General features: G+C 43.4%; 1 protein-coding gene across 2 annotated transcripts in view; it reads right to left on the bottom strand.

Moving 5' to 3' along the window:
* wdr45b (WD repeat domain 45B) overlaps positions 1 to 27,509 on the bottom strand; it is a 42,888-nt gene extending 15,379 nt beyond the window's left edge. Inside the window, exons 1-5 of one of the 2 annotated variants that reach the window (XM_078400948.1) lie at positions 27,345 to 27,509; positions 8,073 to 8,147; positions 6,965 to 7,066; positions 4,144 to 4,231; positions 2,501 to 2,595 (exon numbers count right to left, since the gene is read on the bottom strand). In XM_078400948.1, coding sequence (XP_078257074.1) covers positions 2,501 to 2,595; positions 4,144 to 4,231; positions 6,965 to 7,066; positions 8,073 to 8,147; positions 27,345 to 27,411 — 427 coding nt within the window. In that variant the 5' untranslated portion in view covers positions 27,412 to 27,509. Of the gene's footprint in view, positions 1 to 2,500; positions 2,596 to 4,143; positions 4,232 to 6,964; positions 7,067 to 8,051; positions 8,148 to 27,344 lie in introns of both variants that reach the window. The other variant, XM_078400947.1, reaches the window with a different exon arrangement.
* Between the last annotated feature and the right edge of the window lie 341 nt (positions 27,510 to 27,850).

Consider the following 27,850-nt stretch of genomic DNA (forward strand, 5'->3'; position numbering starts at 1 on the left):
TGGTCTTCATTTTTACTCAGTACCCCGTGTGCTGCTCTAGGTATGCACTTGACCACGCTTCATAAATCCAGGGTCGGTCCCAACATGATTGCAATGCCAGAATTAAAATGTCAGAGCAAGTCAGGGATGATGGTGAAATGTACTTCTGTTGACGCTGACGATCCATTGACACCCTGCCGTAAAAATAGAACACAACGTAGCATTGACCCTGTCAATGGACACCTTGACAAGCCAATCCTCCAGTGATACTGCCTGACCGGCCGAGTTACTCCAGAACTTTGGGTACTTGTGTATTAACCATCAACTGCAGTTTCTTCTTTCTCCAATACTGCAAAGCCCTCTTCATGGGCAACTGGGTACTTGACTAAAATGGGAAAGGCACAAAATGCTGGAGTAACTCAGCAGGTCAGGCAGCGCCTCTGGAGAGAAGGAATGGGTGACGTTTCGGGTCGAGGCCCTTCTTCAGACTGAAGGGTCTCGACCCAAAACGTCACCCATTCCTTCTTTCCAGAAATGCTGCCTGACCCGCTGAATTGCTCCAGCATTTTGTGTCTACCTTCGATTTAAGCCAGCATCTGCAGTTTTCTTTCCTACATAACCTAAATGGGGAATCTGTTCCATAAACATTGGCTTAATTCTCTCTCCTACTGGACTCATTTGTCAGCTTAGTTATGATCCATACGATCAAGCCACTTTTAAAGCTCATAGTGACATTCACCCACCCAGGATGTGCTTCACTGTCCTCGATGTTTCAGCTATGTGGCTTTCAACATGGGGAGTACTAATTCACTGGACAGACGTTGTTTATGACATTTACAACATTATAACAATGTTGGGAGAGTCCAGAACCAGGGGACACAGTCTAAGAATAATGGGGAGGCCATTTAAAACTGAGGTGAGAAGAAACTTTTTCACCCAGAGAGTTGTGAATTTGTGGAATTCTCTGCCACAGAAGGCAGTGGAGGCCAATTCACTGGATTAATTTAAAAGAGAGTTAGATAGAGCTCTAGGGGCTAGTGGAATCAAGGGATATGGGGAGAAGGCAGGCATGGGTTACTGTTTGCAGATGATCAGCCATGATCACAATGAATGGCGGTGCTGGCTCGAAGGGCCAAATGGCTTCCTCCTGCACCTATTTTGTATGTTTCTATGTTACTCATAACTTAGCCCTTCAAGATGGAAATGAAATATCGGAAGCAAAATACACAATTGCACATGTCATCTCATCAAGAGTATACATTTTTTCCAAATCACTTCAATTATAGATAACATGATTTGAGTGCAGAAATAAATTGAATTGACTGTTAATTTGTGCACTCACTTCATTTTGCTGCTATTACCAAAAGTGTGTTTCTACTAAATGTGCACTTCATTAGCAGCCCTCGATTTTACATGTGTCCTTGTCAGTCAGATTTACTATTGAGCTAGCCTGTGCACAGCAGTTTTGCTTTTTACACACACACTTCATGATGCCGCTCTACAGGACTTTGGTTCGGCCACATTTGGAGTATTGCATGCTGTTCTGGTCGCCCCCTTGCAGGAAAGATGTGGAAGCTTTGGAGAGTGCAGAGGAGGTTTACCAGAATGCTCCTGGACTAGAAGGTTTCAGCTACTGGGAGAGGTTGGATAGACATGGATAATTTTCTCTGGAATGTCAGAGGTTGAGGAAATACTTTATGGAGATATATAAAGTTACAAAGGGTCTACAGCCAGGTAGACCCCCATATAAAGTTACAAAGGGCCTACAGCCAGGTAGACCCCCCCCCCCAGATAGAAATGTTTAACACTAGAGGGCAAAGCTATTAGGTGAGAGGGGGAAACTTTAATGGAGATGTGCAGGGCAATTTTTTATTTATTTTTTACACACTGAGGGTGGTTGGGCCTGGAACACATTATATGGGGTGGTGGTGGAGGCAGATACGATAGTGGCATTTTACAGGCTTTCAGATAGGCACATGAAGTGCAGAGAACAGAGGGATATTGATCATGTGAGGGCAGTTGAAATCAGTTCAGCTAGGCATGTTCGGCACATATACTATGGGCCGAAGGGCCTGTTCCTGTGCTGTACTGTTCTAAGTAATACCAAAAACTATACCTATATTTGAAGTTTTCTGAATATGTAACACAAATTGTTGAAGTTTGCTGAACACCAAGAATGTGTAGTGGCAATAAAGAATTCAACATTTACCCACAAATAAAAAAAAGTCACCAAATTTCTGACGCAAGCCTTGTGATCATTGTCAATAGCAGAAAAACAGAGCAGCACTGATCATCTACCCTGACAAATACAACTTCAGATAGCTCCTCTGTCCCTCCCTTCCCCTCCTCCTTCCCAGATCTCCCTCTATCTTCCTGTCCCCACCTATATCCTTCCTTTGTCCCACCCCCGACATCAGTCTGAAGAAGGGTCTCGACCCGAAACGTCACCCATTCCTTCTCTCCCGAGATGCTGCCTGACCTGCTGAGTTACTCCAGCATTTTGTGAATAAATACAACTTACCTTTTGGGTTGTAGCATGTTTCAAAGACATGGAGTTGATGTGGATTGTGAGTAAATGTGAAGACTTTAATCATGGAGTCCAGAACAACCACAATCCTGTAACAAGGGGAGTAGAGTTGGTGGTGGGATTGAGAGAGAAGTAATGAATTAAAATAGTACCCAAGGCTTTCCAAAAGCTCAAGTAGAAAATGTAGTTAACCCCTCATCCTCTTATATTCTCTCGGGAAAAGAAAACATACCTCTTACACTACCTTACTGACCTGTACTGCAATTGAAGGATTAGTGGACATACACTCCAAAACTTTCTAGTTACTTCACACCACTCAATAATCTACCATTCAGTGGGTATTCCATTCCGTGCTGCCCCCCCCCCCCCCCCCCCAAATCATTACCTCTCACCTTTCTGGATTAAATTTTCATTTGCCATTTTTCTGCCCAAATGACAAAAGCATTTTGTTCTTTCCGGAGAATGAAGTCTTCTCCCTGATTTAAAAATTAGATCCTAACATAACACTCGCCCTTGGATCCCATGAGCTTTTACTTTATTGACTCAGCCGCAGTCAGATCCTGGCAAAATTCACGCTTACATTAACACAAACTACACTGAATCCATTTTCTCCCATTACCTCTCTCCCTTGTCATCGCTTCAAAATATTCAATTGTTGGTTTGACACCTTTCCCGATGCAAATCCACATTGACCAGTCCTTATTAACAAACCTTTTTAGAAATGATTTGAGTAATACCACAATTTTTAAGCAAAGTAAGCCAAACGTCAGGAGCTCACAAGGCACCTGACCCACCTTTAGGATCTTTAGGTAATCACAAACTTGCAAACTAATGAGATTTCCTATTTCTAAGTTAGCAATTACATGCATTTTAAATAAGTCAGCCCCTCATGCCTCCTCTCATATCCAATTAACCTTGAGTAATGTGGTAGTTCTGAACAAAAATACTTAACATGGGCATCTGAGAGCTAGAACAAGAGCAGAATCCACAGACTCATTAGCTGACAAGCAAGTAATTTACTAGCTCTGTTAAAGCCTAAGAATCAATTTGAACCTGCATTCCATTGTCTTCTAAACCCCCTTTACAATCTGACTCCCAACGTAGATGAAAAACTGTTATCACTACACAGTAGTTAAAACCAGGAAAATCTACAAAGTTCAAGTGAGCATTAATAAATTTGCAGAATGGGTACGTAATTGCAAACTACCACATTTTTGACAAATGTGCATATTCTTAGGTGAAAATGAAGTTCTGTGTTCATTAGTTAATTACAATTTAGAAGTAATTTTAACTATAGAAAACAACTTGTACGATGCACAAGAATTTTCAAAACTTATTTAATTCTGAAAGGCCTCAGGTAGTGAAGGTCAGCAAAAAACAAGCCCATACAAAAGATATAGTAATGCCATGGTTTTTGTCCATGTGTTCGCATTGGTGAATGTGGACAGTGCTTATCAGCTCCAATTCTCTTCATCTTAGCTTGTGATCCAGCGAAATAAAAATGCAAAACGTTGGCTGGAAATGGAGCATTGTCTTCTTTAATAATCAATTAAACTAGGAATTTTATATTTGCAATGCATATTGAAATATTAAAGCAAGGGACTAAATTCCAACGGTGATTAATTTCCAAGAGTTACCTGTCTCTCCGCAGTTTAACAGCTTTGACCTCTGTAGAAAACTCAATTTCAATAACAGTTTTCTTCTTTAAATCATCCCAGATCATCACTGCAAAACAACATGCCAATTCATAATTTTCTCTCAAAATGACAAATTCTACAAAATGCATTAAAAAAATTTTTTAGAGAGCCTTTCAGTCTTTACAGAAGATTCAACCTAACTTAATTCTGACTTCTCTGCAGAGTAAATTTAAGCAAAAATGCACTGCCAGGTGTATAACCAAGTATAAATGATAGTTTTGGATAAACATTAAAGCATGAATTGGCCATCAAAATAATTGTAGGGCACTCTCCCCTACTAAATCCGTCGTGTGGATACAAAAGCACTTTCAGACAGAAGCTGATACATGATTAAATGTGGAAATTGTGAAGTTGCATTCAAGTACAACATAAATTCACACAAACAGAACCTTTACTATTAAAAGGCATTGAGCAGTGCAAAAAATAGAGCCAGCTAAACTTTGTATTTAAAGCTTGAACTGGCCTGGAGTGAAACAATGGGATGTGCAGTCCAGATAAATAAACACTGGACCCCACTGTTATTTCTCACCACATTGTTTATCCTTGTCATTTAATTGTTCCTGCTTTCACCCCATGCACAAATTTTCTTTTTCATTCTTTCTTTACATTCTTCTATGTAGATGCTGCACAATCTGCTTACTTCCAGTATCTTACACTAAAGTACTTTGTACTTTAAGTCTGGATGGGTTGATTCTTTTGATAATCTGCTAATTGAAGTCTTGAGTTTATTTCCTACAGATTTTAATGGCTTTTGATTTTATTATAAAAGCAATACATTTCAGAATTTGTGTTCATAATTTAATATTATCTTTACCCTGTAATTAACTTGACACTGAATTTATCTATTCTAATTCACTTTAATATTATCTTTACCCTGTAATTAACTTGACACTGAATTTATCTATTCTAATTCACTACCTCCTCTTTGTATTACATAACTGAATGAGACTGCAGCATTAAGTCATTCAAGTCTCAGCTGCTCGGTTTCATTATAAATGTTTATAATCTCTTGTTTCCTGCAGCTTGCAGTGCACAGTCATTCTGATTACATTTGGCCATGGATGTCTAACCAAAGCGAACGCTGCTAGATGCACTCCAGTTTCCAGATGCCAGCAGATTGTTTTGACAATCATTTAAACCCATGAGGTTCATGATGAGGTTAAGTGCAACATTTGAGGTTTAACTGTTCAGTTGAAATTAGAACCACATACCTTGACTTAGTTATAAAACAGAGAACAAATTAAGTCTGGTGAGCTGATTCTTGATGACAACCTGCTAATTGTAGCTAATTTAAAGTCTTAAATTTAATTCCGTAAGATTGTAATGGCTATGATTTTTTTTTTAAATTGAGCCGCACACGGGCAGAAGTCCTGTCAAGCCGCCTGAGAATCAGAGAAGAGGTGGAGGGAGTCGGCAATGGCAGCGGACGCAAGAACAAAGGGCCAGCAAGAATAACCAGGGGTCTTACTTCTGCGCCCTCCAGATCAGCTGCAGGAGGTGGCACAAAGTCTGATAGTGGCTGGGTAAGGAGAGGGACTATCTGAAGATAGAGAAGAGAAGATCTGGCGATCTGGATGGAGGCAATGCCTGCAACGGGCCTTTATGGCCAGCCTGCAGCTGGAAATTTGAAAATGGCACCAAAACTTGGTGACTCTTGCACATGGACTCAGTCTGTTTCTATACATTGTTTACTTAATTGGGGATTGCACTTATATATGGTAATGATCTTACTGAACTGTATGCAAAAAAAAAAGAATTTCCTAGGTGCATATAATAAAGAACCATTGAACTAAATTAGTTATCTGTCATTGCAGTTCCATAATTAATCGATAAATAATTTCCAATGTTGAATTTATTTTAATTTGCCCAGTGCACTCTCACAAAAGTGTTTCAAAATGATAATTCCATAACTGAAATATCATGGAAAATATCAAATTACCTGTTCTTTCCAATTCATTAAAGAAAATAAATAGATCAAACCATTTTTCACACACCACCTCACCATTAAGAGTTATTTATGCCACTCAATGTTGAGCAACGCAGGATGATCTCAAAGCCGAATCATCTTGAGATGTTATGACTCAAAATAAGTCTGAACAGATACGTTTTTAAAAATCTCAGGAAACATTTTGGGGACCTTTTGTAAATTCACTTCATGGAGAATATTACCTCAGCCTTGAATGGATGTTCATATTGATATATCAGCCCTGATGGGGTAGATTGTAAAGTAATCACAACAAGAGGTGGCCAGTGGAACCACTGTATCCTATGCCAACCCCAAGTAGAGAAATCCCATCTCCGCTCAGTCCCATCTCTGCTCCCATATTTCCCTGTAGCTTGCTACTTATTCTTTCTCACATGTCTATCAACTTCCAGTAAGATTCTTTTGGACTTGGCTTACTGAAAGTCATTTACACTGTGGATGTGGAATAAAACCCTAGCACCCAGCAGAATCCCACATACTCGGGATCAGACTGCAGCCCATTGGAGCACTGCTATTCCACAATGCCACCCGTAATGGTAGTGTTAATGCAAACGAGGTAGTTTTATATTTCCTGTTTCCTAATTTTATAATTTGTTAATAGCTGGATTCTAAACTCAGGATTAGACAACTAACTCCACAGGAAAATCCAAGTTAAGGACATCCCATTTAACCAGGTCACAAAGCAGCCTTCCAACATCAACAGATTCAAGGTCACAATGTAGCCTCCAATCTAATTTTAAGGATTAAGATCAAATTTCCACATTGAGCATAATATACCTTTATTGGGAGGATATTTGGGCTTCTTACCACCTCCAACCAAAGCTAAATAATTACATCGAAAAAGCATCTCCACATGACCAACTCCTCCTTCCATAAATTCTGCAAAAGAAATGTTACAATTGCCTGAATATAGATTGATGCAAAATAAAACATTGCAAAACTGCTCAAATGGGTACAATCAAGAAATGTATGATCATCCCAATTATGTTGTGAAATTTGTTCATACTTGTGTATTAAGGTGGAAAATAAATATCTTACACTGAAAGTTAAAAACAAGAAATACAATCAAACTGCACAAATCTTCCACATGGACTATCACATAGAGAACTTGCATTATTATCATTAGCCATTTCAAATTCTAGTGCTCAATAGGTAAGCAAATCAACATTCGAGATCGAAAATGTCATTTCGCTTCAAAATGTCTTGTAAGATATTTTGGGGCTCCTAACATTGCTCACTATTTATCTAATAGATTATGCCTAATAATGCAGCACTTTGCTATTGTTCTGTATGTCAACAAGCAAGAGATCCACATTGGTGATCTGTACAGGATGTCTGAATACGAAAATACTAAAAATAGGACATTGACAGAGAAAACAAGCATTTTTTGCTGCTTTCCAGAGAAGTCCATCATGGCTAATGGCGACAGGTTTCGTACACAGTAGCACAGCAGGAGAGTTACAGCACCAGAGTTCAATTCTGACTATGGGTGCTTGTCTTTATGGAGTTTGTACTTCTCCCCATGACTTGCATGGGTTTTCTCCATGATCTCCAGTTTCCTCCCACACTCTTGATTACCTTGGTAAAATTGTATATTGTCCCGAGCGTGCGTAGTGTATGGGAATCACAGGTGGGCGTCGATTCGGTGGGCCGAAGGGCTTTTTCCGTGCTGTAAATCTAAACTAAAATATTCATCCCTTGCTTAAATGTTTTTATATGACTGATCAGGCCCACTCACATTTTGGATATCAGATGAAGGAATTCAAAGTCAACCTCTTGTGAATAAAGCTGATCTTATATTTAAGACTAAAGTTGTCAATTACTTTAAAAAATAAAAGCAGAAGTAATCACGAATCTGCATTACCTGACTGGCGATACGCCTCACCTTGTTTTTCCTTCTCCTTTAATGGATCAGTATTATAAACTCGGAATCCATTTTCCATTCCACATGCAAAACAACCTGCAATTGAAAAACAGATTGGTTTGAGCATCTTCACATAATTTTTAGTATTTAGGAGTATTTTAACCAGAAGCACAGCTCATTTAAAAAAAAACATAATACCAATGATGTCCCACCTCAAATTAAGAAAATGTTGAGGCTAGTCTCATTCAAGGAATAATGAATAAAGCTGTAACTCAGTCTTCCAACAATAACCAATGAGAAGTCTTTATTAATTCACAATAGAATAAATCCAGTATTTTAAAAGGTTAACATTCCAAGAAGGATAACATTGTACAAGTGATGCAGTTTAGTTTTCCAGCAACATTTTAAATCAGCAGTTAATTGGCCAAAGTGTAGGCGGGTGGCAGGAGTATAGAAGTAATATGGAGAGGAGTGGGGTTACAATAAATGGGTATTTGATGGTTAGTGTAGGAAGGAACTGCACATGCTGGCTTAAGCCGAAGCTCCACGCAAAATGCTGGAGTAACTCAGGACAGGCAGCATCTCTGGAGAGAAGGAATGGGAGACAATTCAGATCAAGACCCTTCTTCATCTAGTCAGGGGAAAGGGAAACAAGAGATATAGAGTGATAGAGATATAGAACAATTGAATGAAAGATATGCAAAAATGTAACGATGATAAAGGAAACAGGCCATTGTTAGCTGTTTGCGAGGTAAGAACGGGAACCTGGTGCAACTTGGGTGGGGGAAGGATGGAGAGAGGGGGAGTGCAGGGGTTACTTGAAGTTCGAGAAATCAACATTCATACCACTGGGTTGTAAGGTGCCCAAGTGAAATACGAGATGCTGTTCCTCCAATTTTGTGATCAGCCTCACTCTGACAATGGAGGCGGCCTAGGACAGAAAGGTCAGTGTGGGAATGGGAAGGAGAATTAAAGTGTTTGGCAACCGGGAAATCAAGTAGGTCCAGGCGGACTGAGCAAAAATGTTCAGTGAAACACTTAAGTCCAAACGACATGGATCAGTACAGTACTGATTATAAATCTGCAGAACATTCGAAGAACGTCACCAGCGAAAGTTGGAAAATTGAAGGCTGATATTTTTATTGAAAAGTACTACCGTTGGTTTACTGATCCTGGATTTAGATCCCCATTGGTTTTAGAATGGTGATCTCGGGTGTGTGACGCTGGACAGGAGATTGTGACACCAATTTGTAAAACATCTCAAGCTTCAATTCATCCCCATTTTAAATTTTCATTCATTTTCATCTCCCACACTGGAATTTGGAGCATTCCCTCCATTGCCACAACCATTCTACAAGTGTTTAATTGAATAGCAAAGTGGGCCCAAATAACTGAGTAGCCTTCTCCTATTCCCTCTAATTTATTACATACTTTAAGGTCGACAAATTAACAAGCACATTTTACACATTTAGTGCATATTTGTTTGGGCAGAATTCTGACTTGGTGACCAGTAATAATCCCATGGATAGAAGCTTTGTACCTTTGGCTACTTAGCCAAGCGCACGCCAAAATGTCCAAATATACTGGACAAAGTTTGAGAGGATTTACTAGACTATTACCCAAAATGCTCAGGATGTCCTTTGAGGAAAGTTTGGACAAGCTAGACTTATACCCACAAAAGAGCATGAGGGATAAGAAAATAACTGCAGATGCTGGTACAAATCGATTTAGTCACAAAATGCTGGAGTAACTCAGGTCAGGCAACATCTTGGGAAAGAAGGAATGGGTGACGTTTCGGGTCGAGACCCTTCTTCTTCTGAAGAAGAAGGGTCTCGACCCGAAACGTCACCCATTCCTTCTCTCCCGAGATGCTGCCTGGCCTGCTGAGTTACTCCAACATTTTGTGAATAAAAAGAGCATGAGGGAACTTGATTGAAACATACAAGATCTTGAGATGTCTTTAAATGTGGCGCAGTGGGCATCTTTATTAATGTGACAAAAATCTAGAACCAGGAGTCACTGCTTAAAAATAAGGGGCTGCCTATTACGACAGTTTTATAATGGCTTCTTTGACTTTCATTGGTACAACTTTGGTCCTCATGCTGATAAACAGCAATAAAAGTTTGCAAAGGTGATGGAAAGACTGGAGGAAAGACTAGGTGCTGAGAGCTCTCGTATACCTCCATTAAGGAGGCAATTAAACACACCTGAGCAATTACAGACACCAATGAAGCCAAGTGTCCCAAACATTATGGTGCCCTGAAATGGGGGGACTATGTACAGTGCCCTCTATAATGTTTGGGACAAAGACTCATCATTTATTTATTTGCCTCGGTACTCCACAATTTGAGATTTGTAATAGAAAAAAAAATCACATGTGGTTAAAGTGCACATTGTCAGATTTTATTAATGGGTATTTTTATACATTTTGGTTTCACCATGTAGAAATTACAGCTGTGTTTATACATAGTCCCCCCACAAGAATAAAACTGTTAGAGACATCAACCAAACTTTAGGCTTACCAAAATCAACTGTTTGGAACATCATTAAGAAGAAAGAGAGCACTGGTGAGCTTATTAATTGCAAACTGGCAGGCCAAGGAAGTGTACAGACACATCCTATCTGCTCAAGTTCAAACAAATGCCTCAAAACTCATTAGCCAGTGGTTCATTCTACAGCAAGACAATGATCCCAAACACACTACTAAAGCAACAAAGGAGTTTTTTAAAGCTAAAATATGGTCAATTTCTGAGTGGGCCAAGTCAATCACCCGATGTGATCCCAATTGAGCATGCCTTTTATATGCTGAAGAGAAAACTGAAGGGGACTAGCCCCCAAAACAAGCATAAGCTAAAGATGGCTGCGATACAGGCCTGGCAGAGAAGACACCCAGCAACTGATGATGTCCATGAATCGCAGAATTCAAGCAGTTATTGCATGCAAAGGATATGCAACAAAATACTAAATATGACTACTTTCATTTACATGACATTGCTGTGTCCCAAACATCATGGTGCCCTGAAATGGGGGGACTATATATAAACACTGCTGTAATTTCTACATGGTGAAACCAAAATACATAAAAATACACTTTATTAAAATCTGACAATGTGCACTTTAACCACATGATTTTTTCTATTACAAATCTCAAATTGTGGAGTACAGAGGCAAATAAATAAATTATGGGTCTTTGTCCCAAACATTATGGAGGGCACTGTATTTCTTATTAAAAGAGTATGAAGATCAGGTAAACCACAAAGTACTTCAGTCAAGAGGTTCCTTTCAGTTAAAAGCTCTCCCAAAGCCCTCAATCATATCATGGCTGACCTCAAATTCATTACCTTATCCCATGGTATCTAAAAACATCCTCTCAAATCAAGAATATTTCAGTAATCCCATCATCCACAAGGTTTTGGGTTTAAGTCCCACTTTGAATTAAATGTTGTAGATAAAAATCCTTCCTGAATTCCCTGCAAGATCATCTTTTTTGGATACACCAGTCCCGACAAATAGAATTGCTACTTCTATTTTCATCCTACAAAATCCTTATCTTTGCAACCATTTATTTTGTGTTACCTAATACCATAAATATTGCAAAACACAGCTCAAAGCTTTTCACGAATTAAACACCGATTCATGCAAGGAGATATTTGGGCAAGTGATAAAGCAATTAAGGGAGCTTAAAAGGTTTTTGGAAATGATTCGGGAGAATTGGGGCCGGTTGAAGCAGTTGCTGGCAAAAAAAAGATGCACAAATTTTTTTTTAGAAGAATAGACAACAGACAATAGGTGCAGGAGGAGGCCATCCGGCCCTTCGAGCCAGCACCGCCATTCAATGTGATCATGGCTGATCATTCTCAATCAGTACCCCGTTCCTGCCTTCTCCCCATACCCCCTGACTCCGCTATCCTTAAGAGCTCTATCCAGCTCTCTCTTGAATGCATTCAGAGAATTGGCCTCCACTGCCTTCTGAGGCAGAGAATTCCACAGACTCTCTGACTGAAAAAGTTTTTCCTCATCTCAGTTCTAAATGGCCTACCCCTTATTCTTAAACTGTGGCCCCTTGTTCTGGACTCCCCCAACATTGGGAACATGTTTCCTGCCTCTAACGTGTCCAACCCTTTAATAATCTTATACGTTTCGATAAGATCTCCTCTCATCCTTCTAAATTCCAGTGTATACAAGCCTAGTCGCTCCAGTCTTTCAACATATGATAGTCCCGCCATTCTGGGAATTAACCTAGTAAACCTACGCTGCATACCCTCAATGCAGGACATCAGAGTTAGAGAGATGGAAAACATGTAATGGTTGAGAAAAATAACTAGGATTTTTAAATAAAAGTATGTCCATAACAAGAGTAATTATAGGGTGATGAACAAGTATTATTGCAAATTAGAATACTGTCAGGATTTCAACAAGCTCAGGTTTAGGAGGAAAAGTGGAAAGCCAACTACGAGAGAATTGGATTAATTCCAAATCTAAAAGAGGTATGAGCCAACTTTAGCAATGCAGTTTTCATGTCTTTGTTCCCAAGTCAAGCAAACATCCATCAGCAGCTTCCTTTGTATTATACTCTATCGATGCAAACTCCTTGGACAGCACTATAGCAATCCACAATGCACACAACATGCCGCAAAGATAGAATATGTGCTTTCAACATTGTCGTGTTTAACAAGGTTAACCTTTGGAGCGCAAGAGAAGGTAAACACCAAAAGTTGAATTCATTCCATGCTTCTGGAATCTGCAGGAATGCTGTCCTTGGGTGTGTTGCAACAAACAACATGTAAAATTTAAATTCTGATTATTTCATACCACAATTTGGGGAAGAAAATCAGGACTTGTCACTGCAAAATAGCAGGCAGGCGATCCTGTGCAGTAAAGTTCTGACCTTGAAATGCTTTTGAAAAATTTAAAAGATCACAGGTCTGGGTTCTGCCCTTTGTTGAAAAATGATGACACACTGCAGATCACAAACAAAACTGAGCCCTATACTATGTGACATCCGTGGCATGCATTTCACCTTTGAAGGTAACACTGTCTGGTGCTGGCTGCAAGCGTTTATTGGGCACAGTCTGCTACTCTATCAATTACAATGAACCAGTCACAACAATGAAAGTTTAAAAAAACTTCTACTTCCTGGTAGCATACTTAACGGTAGTGTGAGCTGTGAGGAAGATGCTACGAGGTTGCAGGGTGACTTGGACAGGTTGTGTGAGTGGGCAAATGCATGGCAGATGCAGTTCAATGTGGATAAGTGTGAGGTTAACCACTTTGGTGGTAAGAATAAGAAGGCAGATTATTATTGGAATGGTGTCAAGTTAGGAAAAGGGGACGTACAATGAGATCTGGATGTCCTAGTGCATCAGTCACTGAAAGGGAGCATGCAGGTAGAGCAGGCAGTGAAGAAAGCCAATGGAATGTTGGCCTTCATAGCAAGAGGAGTTGAGTATAGGAGCAAAGAGGTCCTTCTGCAGTTGTACAGGGCCCTCGTGAGACCGCACCTGGAGTACTGTGTGCGGTTTTGGTCTCCAAATTTGAGTAAGGATATTCTTGCTATTGAGGGCGTGCAGCGTAGGTTTACTAGGTTAATCCCGGAATGGCGGGACTGTCGTATGTTGAAAGACTGGAGCGGTTAGGCTTGTATACACTGGAATTTAGAAGGATGAGAGGGGATCTTATCGAAGCATATAAGATTATTAATGGGTTGGACACGTTAGAGGCATGTTCCCAATGTTGGGGGAGTCCAGAACCAGGGGCCATGGTTTAAGAATAATGGGTAGGCCATTTAGAACGGAGATGAGGAAAAACCTTTTCAGTCAGAGAGTTGTAAATCTGTGGAATTCACTGCCTCAGTGGAGGCCAATTCTCTGAATGCATTCAAGAGAGAGCTAGATAGAGCTCTTAAGGATAGCAGTCAGAGGGTATGAGGAGAAGGCAGGAACGGGGTACTGATTGAGAATGATCAGCCATGATCACATTGAATGGTGGTGCTGGCTCGAAGGGCCGAATGACCTATTCCTGCACCTATTGTCTATTAAGAGTTAAGATTATGATGAAATTAAGAACAAACTCTTAAACATTTTGCAAATATAGAATGTTAAAGTAATCAGAGAATTACACTGCACTGTTTCTCAGGGCCCCAGCATCTGCACAGCAACAATATTGGCCTCGTGTTCCTCAGATAATTATAGCTCATTAGAAAAGACTTTTTTTTGTCTCAAAAACTTTCTTCAGGACAGCGAGGATATTGTGCAAGTAGACACAAGCTACTGCAGATGCTGGAATCTTGCATAAGATACTGGAGCAACTCAGTGGGTCAAGCAGCATCTCTGGAGGAAATAGACAGGCAACATTTTGGGAGAGGAGCTAGTTGAAATGTTTATATGTAAAGTAGTAGTTGAAATTCTTGTCAATTTAGAGCTTCAAAATAATTGCCATCTCTAACGACTTTAACAGAATGTGTAGGAAAGAACTGCAGATGCGGGTTTAAATCGAAGGAAGACACAAAATGCTGGAGTAACAGGCAGCATCTCTGGAGAGAAGGAATGGATGACGTTTTGGGTCAAAACCCTTCTTCGGGCTGATGGCAGTGGATCCCGCAGCTCCGCTCTTGCTCCCCCTCCCCCCCATTCGTAACAAGGACAGAGTCCCCCTGGTCCTCACCTTCTACCCCATCAGCCGTCGCATACAGCACATAATCCTCCAGCATTGTCGCCACCTCCAACGGGATCCCGCAACTAGCCACATCTTCCCATCTCCATCAATTTCTGCGTTCCGCAGAGACCGTTCCCTCCGCAACTCCCTGATCAACTCGTCCCTTCCCTCCCAAACTACCCCCTCCCCAGGTACTTTCCCCAGCAACCGCAGGAGATGCAACGCCTGACACTTTACCTCCCCCCTCAACTCCGTCCAAGGGCCCCGACAGTCTTTTCAGGTGAGGCAGAGGTTCACTTGCACCTCCTCCAACTTCATCTACTGTATCCGCTGTTCCAGTTGTCAACTCCTCTATATCAGCGAGACCAAGCGCAGGCTCAGCGATCATTTCGTTGATCACCTCTGTTCAGTCCGCCTAAACCTACCTGATCTCCCAATTGCTCAGCACTTTAACTCTCCCTCCCGTGCCCAATCTGATCTTTCTATACTGGGCCTCCATTGTCAGAGTGACGCCCAACGCAAATTGGAGGAACAGCACCTCATATTTCACTGGGGTGGCTTACATGCCTGCGGTATGAACATTGACTTCTCTAACTTCAAATAGCACTTGCTTTCCCTCTCTCTCCATCCCCTCCCCCTTCCCAGTTCTGCCACCAGTCTTACTGTCTCAGACTACATTTTATCTTTGTACTGCCCACTCCTTTGACATCAGTCTGAAGAAGGGTCTCGACCCGAAACATCACCCATTCCTTCGCTCTGGAGATACTGCCTGTCCCGCTGAGTTACTCCAGCATTTTGTGTCTACCTTCGACTGCAACAGAATAACCTGTAGAAGAACAGGGAATCACCGATGCCAACGCCTGCATTTGTGCTTTGAATTATACATAAGCTCCATAGCTGAGACTTGCTGGTATTTTTATAGCTTCAATACTTTGTGATTTCCAGTCATGGAACATTAGTAGGCTAGTCTGTTTATTTCCACAGCTGCAATATTAACGTTTAACACGATCACACAAGCTGCCAGCTCTGATGGGTTAATGTAATTCTCAAATATGGAATGAAGTTTAAGATTGACATGCCTACCCTCTGCCAAAGCTCCCTGGGCAGGATGGTCAAAATACACCATTCCAAAGATGCATTGGGAAAGGCCAGGCACATTCCAACTTAATCATTTTGCAAATATGGATTGTTAAAGTGATGAGAGAATTACACTGCAATGTTTCTCAGGACCAAACTAAGAAACTATGGAGTGTAGAACTATGGAGTTCCTCCAGCCTTTGGGGGTTTTTTGCTCAAGATTTCAGAATCTACTGTTTATATTTCTCTATTTCATGCTCCCAATATCAATTTTGTTGCAGATTCTGCATTGGTTGAATTTCATTCAACACCACATTTTTTGCAGCAGATCTTATCATGCAGTTCATTGTGAATTATACCTCAGGAAATGATTCCATACATTGCATAATATGTTATCAGACATGGATTATTGCTTTTAAAATCATGTTGCCAATTCAGAAAATGCATATTTCAGCAAGTTTGTGGAGATACTTCCTCCCATTTGCTTCAGTTTGCAGTATTTGTCCATTCCAAGTGCACTGATTTTTTATTTTGAATCATGCAGAAAGATCACTGCAACTGTTTTTGGGAGGAAAAAATGTCGCTACGAGGGGTAAAAGTAGTGAATGTATTTATCGTTCCCGTGATTTATAAATGCACTAAAATCCTCTCACAAGAACGCATTTTCCCTCTAATCTCAGCTACTTCCTTTCGACATTCCTTTAAAAAAAGTTGTGTAGGTGCAAAATAAAAATCAGCACTTTTTTTCAAACTGGAGTACAATATAAGCATCTTGAACTTTGTAAACATTTCTGCTTCCAGTTCTTGCAAAACTTTACAGCTGCTTTACTTGGCTACTAGGCCTGAATTAGGCCTCAGCATTTTCGGAATAATCCTTCAAACCATGCTGAAAGCCTGGGACTGTAGAACTCTCTATTCTAACAGACTGTGCACTCTCCTGGTGACATCCAGATCCTTTCGTGCCTATTGCAAAAATAATATGAGCATGAACCCACAACAACGCCAACCCAGAACCAAGCTACTCGTGATGCCCTATGCAGTTCATTCAAATTAAAAACCAAACATACAAAGCTGTGAATAGATCTGAAGATGATGCAGATAATATCAGAAAGCTGGATTAACTACTTGCACTAACGCTACTCAATTTAGACTCTACGTCTCAGCAAGGATTCAGCAGGTCAGGCAGCATGTGTAGTGCGAAATGGACAGACGGCATTTCAGGGAACCTTCATTGTGAAAAAAGGTTGCAACCCAAAACACCATTTGTGGATCAAAAGGTGATCATATTGGGTATCACTAGGAATGTCATCTGTGATGCACAGAATGAGTGGAATCAGTCCAAAGAAATAAAAATTATGCTGCACAAATAACTAAGTACGCTCAAAGGAAAAATGTTGACTAAACCAAGAGCAGAAACTCCCTGCTTCCTTTGGACTTGAACCATCAGATTATACATTTTGAACCAAGATTACAAAAGGAACTTAGCTAAGAGACAATACGGAATCAAGGGTCAATTTAAATCGGTTAAGGCACTCAACTCATTGTTAAACCACAAGGAGGGTGGTACTTATTAAGTTACGATAAAACATGTAACCCAGAGAGTTGTGAATTTGTGGAATTCTCTGCCACAGAAGGCAGCAGAGGCCAATTCACTGGATGAATTTAAAAGAGAGTTAGATAGAGCTCTAGGGACTAGTAGAATCAAGGGATATGGGGAGAAGGCAGGGCACAGGTTACTGATTGTGGATGATCAGCCATGATCACAATGAATGGAGGTGCTGGCTCGAATGGCCTAATGACCTTCTCCTGCACCTATTTTCTATGATTCTATGTCCTAACACACAATTATGATCATACTGGAAATAGCAGAGAAAGATAAAATGAAGTAAAACCAAGGCTGCATCCCGCCATAGTGCATAAGAAAAAAAAATGTTTATTAGAAAAGGAAATACTCATTTTGGAATGAGCAAGAGGAAAACCAAGAACAAAATCTAAAGAATGACACAAAGTGCTAGAGTAACTCAGTGGGTCAGGCAGCATCTCTGGAAAACATGGATAGGTGAAATTTCAGATCAGGGCTCTTCTTTAGACTGATTGTAAGGGTAAGGGGGTAAGATAGCTGGAAGGGTGGAGGGGTAAGACAAAGGCTGACAAGTAGGAGGTTGATTCATGTGAGGGGGGAGTTTTGATAAAGAGGCACAAAGGCCAGAGATGAAAGAAGGTGTGAGACAAAAAGGATTCAAGAGTTGTGAATTGTGAAGCTAGAGGAAGGAATGTAGGTGGAAGGGGAGGTAAGAAATAGGTGCTAGTCCAGGTCGGCACAGGGGGAAGGGGGGGGGGGGGATGGGGGGGAATAGAGAGTTTTATCATTACCTAAAATTGGAGACTTCAACATTGGGTTGTATGCTGCCCAAGTGAAACGAGGTGTTGTTCCACCAGTTTGTGCGTAGCCTCATTCTGGCGATGGAGGAAGCCCAGGACAGAAAGGTCAGTATGGGAATGGGAAGAGGAGCTAAAATTGTTACCAGCCAGTATATCCAACAGGCCTTGGTGGACTGAGCGTGTTTGGCAAAACTGTCGCCGAGTCTATGCTCGGTCTCGCCGATATACAGGAGGCCACATCGGGAACACCGGATACAATAGATGAGGTTAGTGGAGGTGCTCGTGAACCTATGTCTCATCTGAAAGGACTGCTGGGGTCCCTGGATGGAGGTGAGGGAGGTGGTGTTCCCCATATCAGGGTTGCCAGAGTGAGGCCACACACAAATTGGAGGAACAACCGCATATTCTGCTTGGGTAGCTTACAACTCAACGGTATGAACATTGAATTCCCCAATTTTAGGTAGCAACAAAACTCTCCCCTTCTCCCACCATTAACCCTTTCTCCCTCCTGTGCCTCACCTGGATTTGCACCTATTTCTCCCCTTCTACTTACATTCCTTACACTAGCTTCACAATTCACAACTCTTCAATCCTTTGTCTTACACCTTCTGTCTTTTTGTCTCTGTCCTTTGTGCACCATCTGCCCATCAAAATCCCCACTCGCCTGCATCAACCTGCCAGGCTTTGTTTTGCCCCACCTCTCTTCCAGCTTTCTCTCTCCACCCCACCCCCACTACGATCAGTCTGAGGAAGAGTCCCAACCTGAATCGTCACCTATCCATGTTCTCCAGAGATGCTGCCTGACCAGCTGAGTTACTCCAGCACTTGTGTATTTTTTTTCATATAAACCAGCATCTGCAGTTCCTTGTTTCTACATTCTAACCAAATCTAAAGTATTCTTTTTACAAGTTTAGAGATACAGCGTGGAAACAGGCCCTTCAGACCACCAGGAGTACATCCGTTCAATCACACATTCACAAACGTTCTATGTTATTCCACTCTCTACACTCGGATGACACTACCCTGATTGGACTGATCCAGGATGGGGAGGAATCTGTCTACAGAGGGGAAGTGACACAGCTGGCGTCCTGGTGCCATCGCAACAACGTGGAGCTCAATACTCTCAAGACAGTGGAACTAATTGTAGACTTTCGACTTGTAGACTAACGGCTGTGGCTCGCTAGCAGTCTGTTCGTCTTTTTTCCTTTTTTTTTTTGTTGTGTGTCGGGATGGTTTTTTTTTTTGTTTTTGGTTGTGTATGTGTGGGGGGTGGTGGTGTGGGTGGGTGGGAAACCTTTCTCTTTAGGTCTCTTCCTCACGGCGCGGGGTGCAGCTCGGCCGCGGGGCCTTCCATCGCCCGGTGCGGCTCGGCCGCTGGACTTAACATCATCCGGTGCGGCTCGGCCGCTGGACTTAACAGTGCCCGGTGCGGCTTGGCCGCGGAGCACAACATCGCCCGGTGTGGCTCGGCCGCGGGACTTTACATCGCCCGGCGCGGCTCGGCCGCGGGGCCTAACATCGCCCGGTGCAGCTCGGCCGCGGGACTTTACATCGCCCGGCGCGGCTCGGCCGCGGGGCCTAACATCGCTGGTGCGGCTTGGCCGCTGGACTTAACAGTGCCCGGTGCGGCTCGGCCGCGGGGCCTAACATCGCACGGCGCGGCTCGGCCGCGGGGCCTAACATCGCTGGTGCAGCTTGGCCGCTGGACTTAACAGTGCCCGGTGCGGCTCGGCCGCGGGGCCTAACATCGCACGGCGCGGCTTGGCCGCGGGGCCTAACATCGCACGGCGCGGCTTGGCCGCGGGGCCTAACATCGCTGGTGCGGCTCGGCCGCTGGACTTAGCAGTGCCCGGTGCGGCTCGGCCGCGGGGCCTAGTATCGCACGGCGCGGCCGCGGGACTTAGCTGCGCACGGCTGGGCCGCGGGGCCTTCCATCGCCCGGTTCGGCCGCGAGACGTTTCAGCGCCCTGTGCGACTCAGCCGCGGGGACTTCCATCCCCTTGCAGGGACTGTGCGGGTCGGTCGGGGACGAGCTGTCTGTCCGTGGGCGTGGGGAAGAGAGTGGAAGTTTTGTTGCCTCCATCACAGTGAGGGGGTGTTTGGAGTCACTGTGATGGACGTTTGTGTTGGGGTTATGTGTCTTGTGTTCTTTTTTGTGTATGACTGCTATGTAATTTCGTTCGGTACCTTGGTACCGAATGACAAATAAAGCTCTGTTGAACTGTTGAACTGTTGACTCCACAGTCAAAAAGGCCCAACAGAGGATGTACTTCCTGCGGCAACTGAAGAAATTTTAATGAAAACCCAGCATCGTCACTGGGTGAGGAGCGGCCTAGTGGTGGAGAGCCGGAGCTAATCACGCTATCGGCAGAAGGAACTCCTGAAACTGCCGCCATTCTTACAGCTATAAATGAAATGAGCAAGAAGATGGATGACTGACTTAATACCCTGGAGGTGTCCCTCCAAGTTACCCAAGCCACCCTGACTGAACATGGAGCATGGATATCTATGGTGGAAGATGCAAGCAGTGACCACGACACTCGACTAATTCAGTTGGAGCAGCAGTGGCTATGGCTAGAATATGCTAACAAGGCCCTCCAGGATAAAGTTATGGATCTGGAGGCGCGCTCCAGACGCCAGAACATAAAAGTGGTCGGACTACCAGAAAAAATTGAAGGCGGCCGCCCAATGGAGTTCATTGTTAACTTTATTCGGGACTTGTTGGGGGCAGAACATTTTTCGATGCCCATAGAAGTTGATAGGGCGTATAGGCTGGGAGGACAACCGGCTAATGATTTCACACGCACCAGAGTCATGATAGTTAAGATCCACAGCGGCCATCAGAAAGAGCGGATAATGCGACTGTCACAACAACAATACCCGCTGAACTACAAGGGGAATCAAATTCACATTTTTCCTGATCTCCCGGCAGAGATAATGAAACGACGCCGTCTTTTCGAGGTCACGAGGAAGAAGCTCAAAGAGGCAGGCCTGCAAACCGGATTTATCTACCCTGCTCGCCTCCGGGTTACCCAGGGTACCGACACGTCGATATTTAGCACCCCGGAGGAGGCCAAACTATTCGCGGATAACCTGCTGCCCAGCCCGGTGACGTCGGTGGGCTAATGTCGCCTAGCAGCTCCACCACTGCGCCACCCTTTTATAGGCGTTCAGGGGAAAACAGCTGACTAAATAGAGAATTTACTTCATGGAAGGAAGCAGAGGGCAATGGTGGAAGGTTGTTTTTCTGACTGGGGGCTGGGACTAGTGGTGCGCCTCGGGGAAAGGGGCTGGGCCCATTGCTGTTTGTGGTTTGTATCAATGAGAATGTAGAAGGCAGAATTAACACATTTGCAAGTCCGTGCCGCCCAGCAATCCCCGTACATTAACACTATCCTACACCCACTAGGGACAATTTTTACATTTACCCAGCCAATTAACCTACATACCTGTACGTCTTTGGAGTGTGGGGGGAAACCGAAGATCTCGGAGAAAACCCACGCAGGTCACGGGGAGAACGTACAAACTCCTTACAGTGCAGCACCCGTAGTCAGGATCGAACCTGAGTCTCCGGCGCTGCATTCGCTGTAAAGCAGCAACTCTACCGCTGCGCTACCGTGCCGCCGTTGTGCAGTTGAGATGCTATATTACATTTTCCCACCAATCCTCACGACTCCTCCACATCACGAAGATCACACTTTAAAACCAACTCAATTGCCAAAGTTCTCAACTAAATAGAGATGCAAGAAAGTATGCATATAATAATAATAATAATACATTTTATTTATATAGCGCTTTTCATATACTCAAAGAAGCTTTACAGAGATTTTGAGAACATAGGGAAATGAATAAATAGATAAATAAGTAAATAAATAAATGAACAGAGAAAGGAGACAGAAGGTGAGGTGACCTTCAGTGGTTGAAGGCAGTACTGAACAGGTGAGACTTCAGCGATGTTTTGAATGTGGTGAGTGTGGGGGAGTCTCTAACGGTTTGGGGTAGTGAGTTCCATAGGGTGGGAGCAGCGATGGAGAAAGCCCTGTCCCCCCAGGATCTGAGTTTAGTCCGGATGTGGGGGGATAGGAGATTGGCAGCGGCAGAGCGGAGGGTGCAGGTGGGAATGTGCCTGTGGAGGAGGTCGGTCAGGTAGGATGGGGCCAGGTTATGGAGGGCTTTGTAGGTTATGAGGAGGATTTTGTACTGGATTCTCTGGGGGATGGGGAGCCAGTGGAGTTTATAAAGGACGGGGGTGATATGGTCACGGATCGAGGTGTGTGTGAGTAGACGGGCAGCGGAGTTTTGAATGTATTGAAGTTTATTGATGATTTTTGAGGGTGCGCCATAGAGGAGGCTGTTGCAGTAGTCCAGACGGGAGGTGATGAAGGCGTGGATGAGGGTTTCTGCAGCTGTGAAGGAGAGGGATGAACGGAGACGGGCAATGTTTTTGAGGTGGAAGAAGGCTGTCTTTGTGATGTGTTTGATGTGTTTGTCGAAGGAGAGGGTTTGATCAAGGATGATTCCAAGATTCCGGATGTGAGGTGAGGTGGATACTGGGAGACCATCAATGTTGAGGATGAAGTTTTGGGTGGATTTGGTGAGCATTTTTGGACCAATGATGATGATTTCAGATTTGTTGCAATTGAGTTTGAGGAAGTTTGATTGAAGCCAAGATTTTATTTCAGTAATGCAGTTTGTCAGTGTAGAGTGTGTGGTGGAGGAGATTGACTTGGTGGAGATGAGGAGCTGGATATCATCGGCGTAGCAGTGGAAGTTGAGACCATGACGGCGGATTAATTGACCAAGGGGGAACAGGTAGAGGATGAAGAGGAGGGGGCCAAGGACTGAGCCTTGGGGGACACCTTGGGGGAGGGGAGCGGTGGGGGATTTACAGTTGTTAATGGAGATGAACTGGTGTCTGTCAGAGAGGTAAGATTTGAACCAGGATAGGGCTGTGCCGGTGATGTTAAGGGAGGTTTCAAGTCGGGTGAGGAGAATGGAGTGATTTATGGTGTCAAAGGCGGCGCTGAGGTCAAGTAGGATGAGGATGTTGAGGTTGCCAGCGTCGGAGGAGAGGAGAATGTCGTTTGTGATTTTGAGGAGCGCAGTTTCAGTACAGTGGTTTGAGCGGAATCCGGATTGGAAAGTTTCATACAGGTTATTGGTAGAGAGGTGGTATTTGAGTTGGGAAGCTACAGCACGTTCCAAAACTTTGGACAGAAAGGGTAGGTTGGAGATTGGTCTGAAGTTGTTTGGGGTGTCAGGGTTTAGACCAGGTTTTTTCAGAATGGGGGTGACAGCAGCGATTTTGAGGGATGGCGGGACGATGCCAGTGGACAGGGAGGAGTTTATTGTTGCAGTGATAAGTGGAGAGAGAGCCTTGACAAAGCTGGAGGGGATGGGGTCCAGAGAGCAGATGGCAGTTTTTATTCCTGTGAAGAGGTCAGAGAGGTCGGTGGTGGAGATTGGGGAGAACTGAGGCAGGGGCTGACAGGATAAGGGGGGGCAGGTGGTTTGAGGGGGAGCAGGTGCGTTGGTGTTAAGGTGCTGTAGATGTTGTCTATTTTGCTTTGGAAGAATGAAAGGAAAGTGGTGCATTTGTCAACTGTGAATGATTGGGAGATGGTGTCCAGGGGGCTGAGGAGTTTGTTTATTGTAGAGAAGAGTGTTTTGGGGTTTCAGGAGCCAGAGTGAATTATTTGAGAGTAGTAGGTGGAGTGGGCATGGGAGAGGGCATCTTTATAGTGCTGTATGTGGTCTTTATACAAGGAATGTGCCTTGGTGCTCCGCTCACAAATGACAACACAAACATACAGTTAACAATTAAGAATAAAGAGTAAACACATCAAAACAATAAGGATACAACATTACGGTCTAAACATGTGGGTGAAAATAAACCAAAGCAAAAAAGAGACTACAGACTTTAGTTATTGAGTAGAACTATCACTCGTGGGGAAAAAAAAGCTGTTTTTAAGTCTGGCTGTGGCTGTTTTGACAGTCCGGAGTCGCCTTCCAGAGGGAAGTGCTTCGAAGAGTTTGTGGCCAGGGTGAGAGGGGTCAGAGATGATCTTGCCCGCTCGCTTCCTGGCCCTTGCAGTTTACAGTTCGTCAATGGGGGGAAGGTTGCAGTCAACTTTCTCAGCTGTGCGAACGATCCGTTGCAGCCTCCGGATGTCGTGCTTGGTGGCTGAGCCAAACCAGACCATGATGGAGAAGGGGAGGACGGACTCAATGATAGCAGTATAGAATTGGACCATCATTGCCTGGGGCAGATTGTGTTTCTTCAGTTGCCGCAGGAAGTACATCCTCTGTTGGGCCTTTTTGACTGTGGAGTCGATGGTGGCCCCCCATTTAAGGTCCCTGGAGATGATGGTTCCAAGGAACTTAAATGACTCCACAGATGTGACTATGGTGTTGTTGATGGTGAGTGGGGGGAGGGGAGGGGGAGCTCTTCGAAAGTCTACAATTAGTTCCACTGCCTTGAGAGCATGGAGCTCCAGGTTGTTGCGATGTCCAGACAAATGGCACAGTGCAAAGCATCAACAGGGCATCACTCAAGTGTTATTTTTATTGAACAAATACACAATGACAAAGCCAGCCTTCAGGTATGAAATGCACAACGCACCAACTGAATAATGCACTGTAAAATACAATTACTATCCTAACCATTCCAGTAATCAATTCTCACAAACAAACAGACTTGTAGGAAAAAGCTGACATTCACAATAACACATGTACAGATTTGCTCAGGCAAACACTGAGGCAGAGAAAATATGTTCTAAATTTGCCACCAAATTTAGAAGTAAACATTTTTTTAAATGTCCATAACTGATTCTCAATTAAGAATTTTTAATCATAATAAAATATTCCATTGCTTCATGAAAATGTGAGAAAGATGAACAACGAGGGTCATAAACAGACAATGCTGGAACCACTCAGCAAGTACGCCCGCATCTGTGGAATGAGAAACCGATCTAGTGTTTCAGGTCTAAGACTCTTCATCAGAACGGGCAATGAAAAAACACCAGTCTGCTTATCGCTTTTCCTCCCTTTTCTATTTCTGACAAAGCATCATTGACCAAAAGTATGAAATGCTTCTCTCTCCACTGATGCTGCCTAACCTGCTGAGAGTTGTCAGCATTGTTTGTTTGTGCTTCAGATTTCCAGCATCAGCATTTTCATTTATTTCCCTGGACAAGGAGAGGCTGGAAAAAAACAGGACCAAAAGATTCATGAAAATCAGGGTTTTTTGAAAAGCCAGGGGAGGCGAGTGCAATTGTTGTATTTTACTTTAAGAGCATCTAAAATGTTCTTTCCAGGGCATTTCCACTCTGTGGTAATATTCTCCTTTAACAAATGGGATCAGGCCACATCCAGACTCAAAATTCAAACATTTGTTGGTAATGTTGTAAAATTCAATGACAACCAACATTGGAACTTCACTAATTATTTGTTATATCAAGTTCATCCATATCAGACTTCGGCAACAAAACACATTCTCAGGCTGAAATTCTGAATTCCAATCATTCTACTTCGAGTTTCCAAATTGCACATATTTTCTCAGTAACACAGGCATGGATTAAGGGAATTATCTCAAAGAAAATTAACACTAAGAAACTGATTAATGAAGACCAATTAAATTGAAAAGGACAAGCCCTTTAAAAAGACATTTACAAATATTTTTTAAATCAGCTTGTTCATATATTGATTGGGACTGTTGTTAACCATGCTTTTTCACAAATCCACTTTTAAGAAATGTTAATCAAAACTCCATCTGGTTGGCATTCAAAGATAGTTAGATATTTTGCACCCATTTCATAAATGTGCTGTACAAAGGCCTCATTTTCCCTAGTGCATGGATCAGAGCAGAAACTGGTGTTGGAAGCTCGATGGTGAAGTATACCCACACCTCTCTCCCCCTTCCTAAACACTACTTGGCATTAAGGCCTGTGACTAAGCGAATGAAGTGGCCCTCAGGAAATCCTGTAAAACTAGTTTGAAAGATGTTTGAGGTGATTACTAAGACAGGACAGATGTTATCTACGTGCAAGACATTTAGCAAGGTCCCACATGATAGCCTGGTCCAGAAGGTTAAAGCACGTGGGATCTGAGACAAACTGGTTAATTGGATTCAAATTTGGTTTGGTGATAAGAGCAAGAGGGCACTAGCAGGATTATTTTCTGATTTTTCTGACGACAGTTGTGTGGGAAGGAATTTGGTACTGGGACCCTTGTTACCTCTAATATATCAAATTCTTGGATATGAATGTATGTCCAGTAAGCTTGTTGACTGCAGAAAAGTTTGTGGTCTTACAGATAGTGAGGACTGTTGTTGAAAGTTGTAGCAGAGGAAATTTGTAGCGACCAATGGCAGGTGAAATTTAACCTTAATACACAAGGTGAGTCAAAGAGGTAGAACACATACAGTAAACAGTCAAGCACTAAGAAATACAAATGAACAGAAGGATAGTGGGGGTTAAGTTGCGCCAAAGTGGCAACACGAGTAGATAGGGTGGTGAAGAAGGTATAGAAGTTAGATTTAGCTCTTAGGGCTAAAGGAATCAAGGGGTATGGGGAAAAAACAGGAACGGGGTACTGATTTTAGATGATCAGCCATGATCATATTGAACGGTGGTGTTGGCTCGAAGGGACGAATGGCCTACTCCTGCACCTGTTTTTCTATGTTTCTATGTAAAAGGCATGCTTGCCTTCATAGATTGCGTATAGAACATACAAGTTATGCAATTATGTAGCAATCATCTCCAGCTGGAAGATTGTGTGTGACTCTGGTCTATAACAAGGATACAAATGTATTGGAGAGAGAGGAGATTCACGCATTGAAAGACTTTAGTTATGTATTGGGGAGAGATTGGATGGCTGGGCTCGTTATCCTGGTGCGAGGGTGGGTGAGATATTTGTGAGAGGCACAGATATGGTAGACAGTCGGATTATTTTCACCTTGGTAGGAGTGTCAAAAAAGAGAACAAAGGGGCTTCGCTTTAAGGAGAGGGGAAGGAGTTGTGAAGGGTGGGTGAGGTTGGTGTTGTCTACACAGAGGGGTTGACATGGATGGGGCAGTGGCGGCTGGAGGAGGGAGAGGCGGAGTGGGAGCACTGGGTGGGGGGGGGGGGAGGGGGGCGTTCACACGGACAGACACCTGGCCGTCCGAGCAGCTGCACTCACCGTGGTCCTGGTTGAAGCCGGCGTAGAGCAGGCCGTTGCCGTGCGGGTTGGCCGGCAGCAGGTCCATGGTGGCGCCGCCGCCGCCGCCTCTCAGCTGGTCGCCGCCATCGCTCCGCTCCACTCCACTTCCGGCGGCCGTCGCAGCAGCGCGCAGCGATCGAGCGCAGAAACGACGAGCGCGCAGCCCGAGTAGCCGAGCTCCCTCCTCGCTTTAAGGGCGGCGCGGGCGCGCCCTCCCCTGGACCCAGAGACAATCGAGCGAAGCAAGATAAAAAAAACCGTAGTACGTCACGGCGCCATTTTAGTAGGCAGAAACCTGCAGAAACCTGCAGAAACATTTTAAAAGAAAAATACCAAAAATCTGTGAGTTGATAGATGAGATATATTCTGCATTTTAATGGTATAATCACACATACTATTCCCCCAAAACACTGCGCGAGGCAGAGCGAACGGCGGGGTTTGCTTACTAAAATGGCGGACGTTACGCTCCTTGGCGCACTACACTT

Source organism: Rhinoraja longicauda, chromosome 6 (assembly GCF_053455715.1).
Source record: "Rhinoraja longicauda isolate Sanriku21f chromosome 6, sRhiLon1.1, whole genome shotgun sequence".
NCBI lineage: Eukaryota > Metazoa > Chordata > Chondrichthyes > Rajiformes > Arhynchobatidae > Rhinoraja > Rhinoraja longicauda.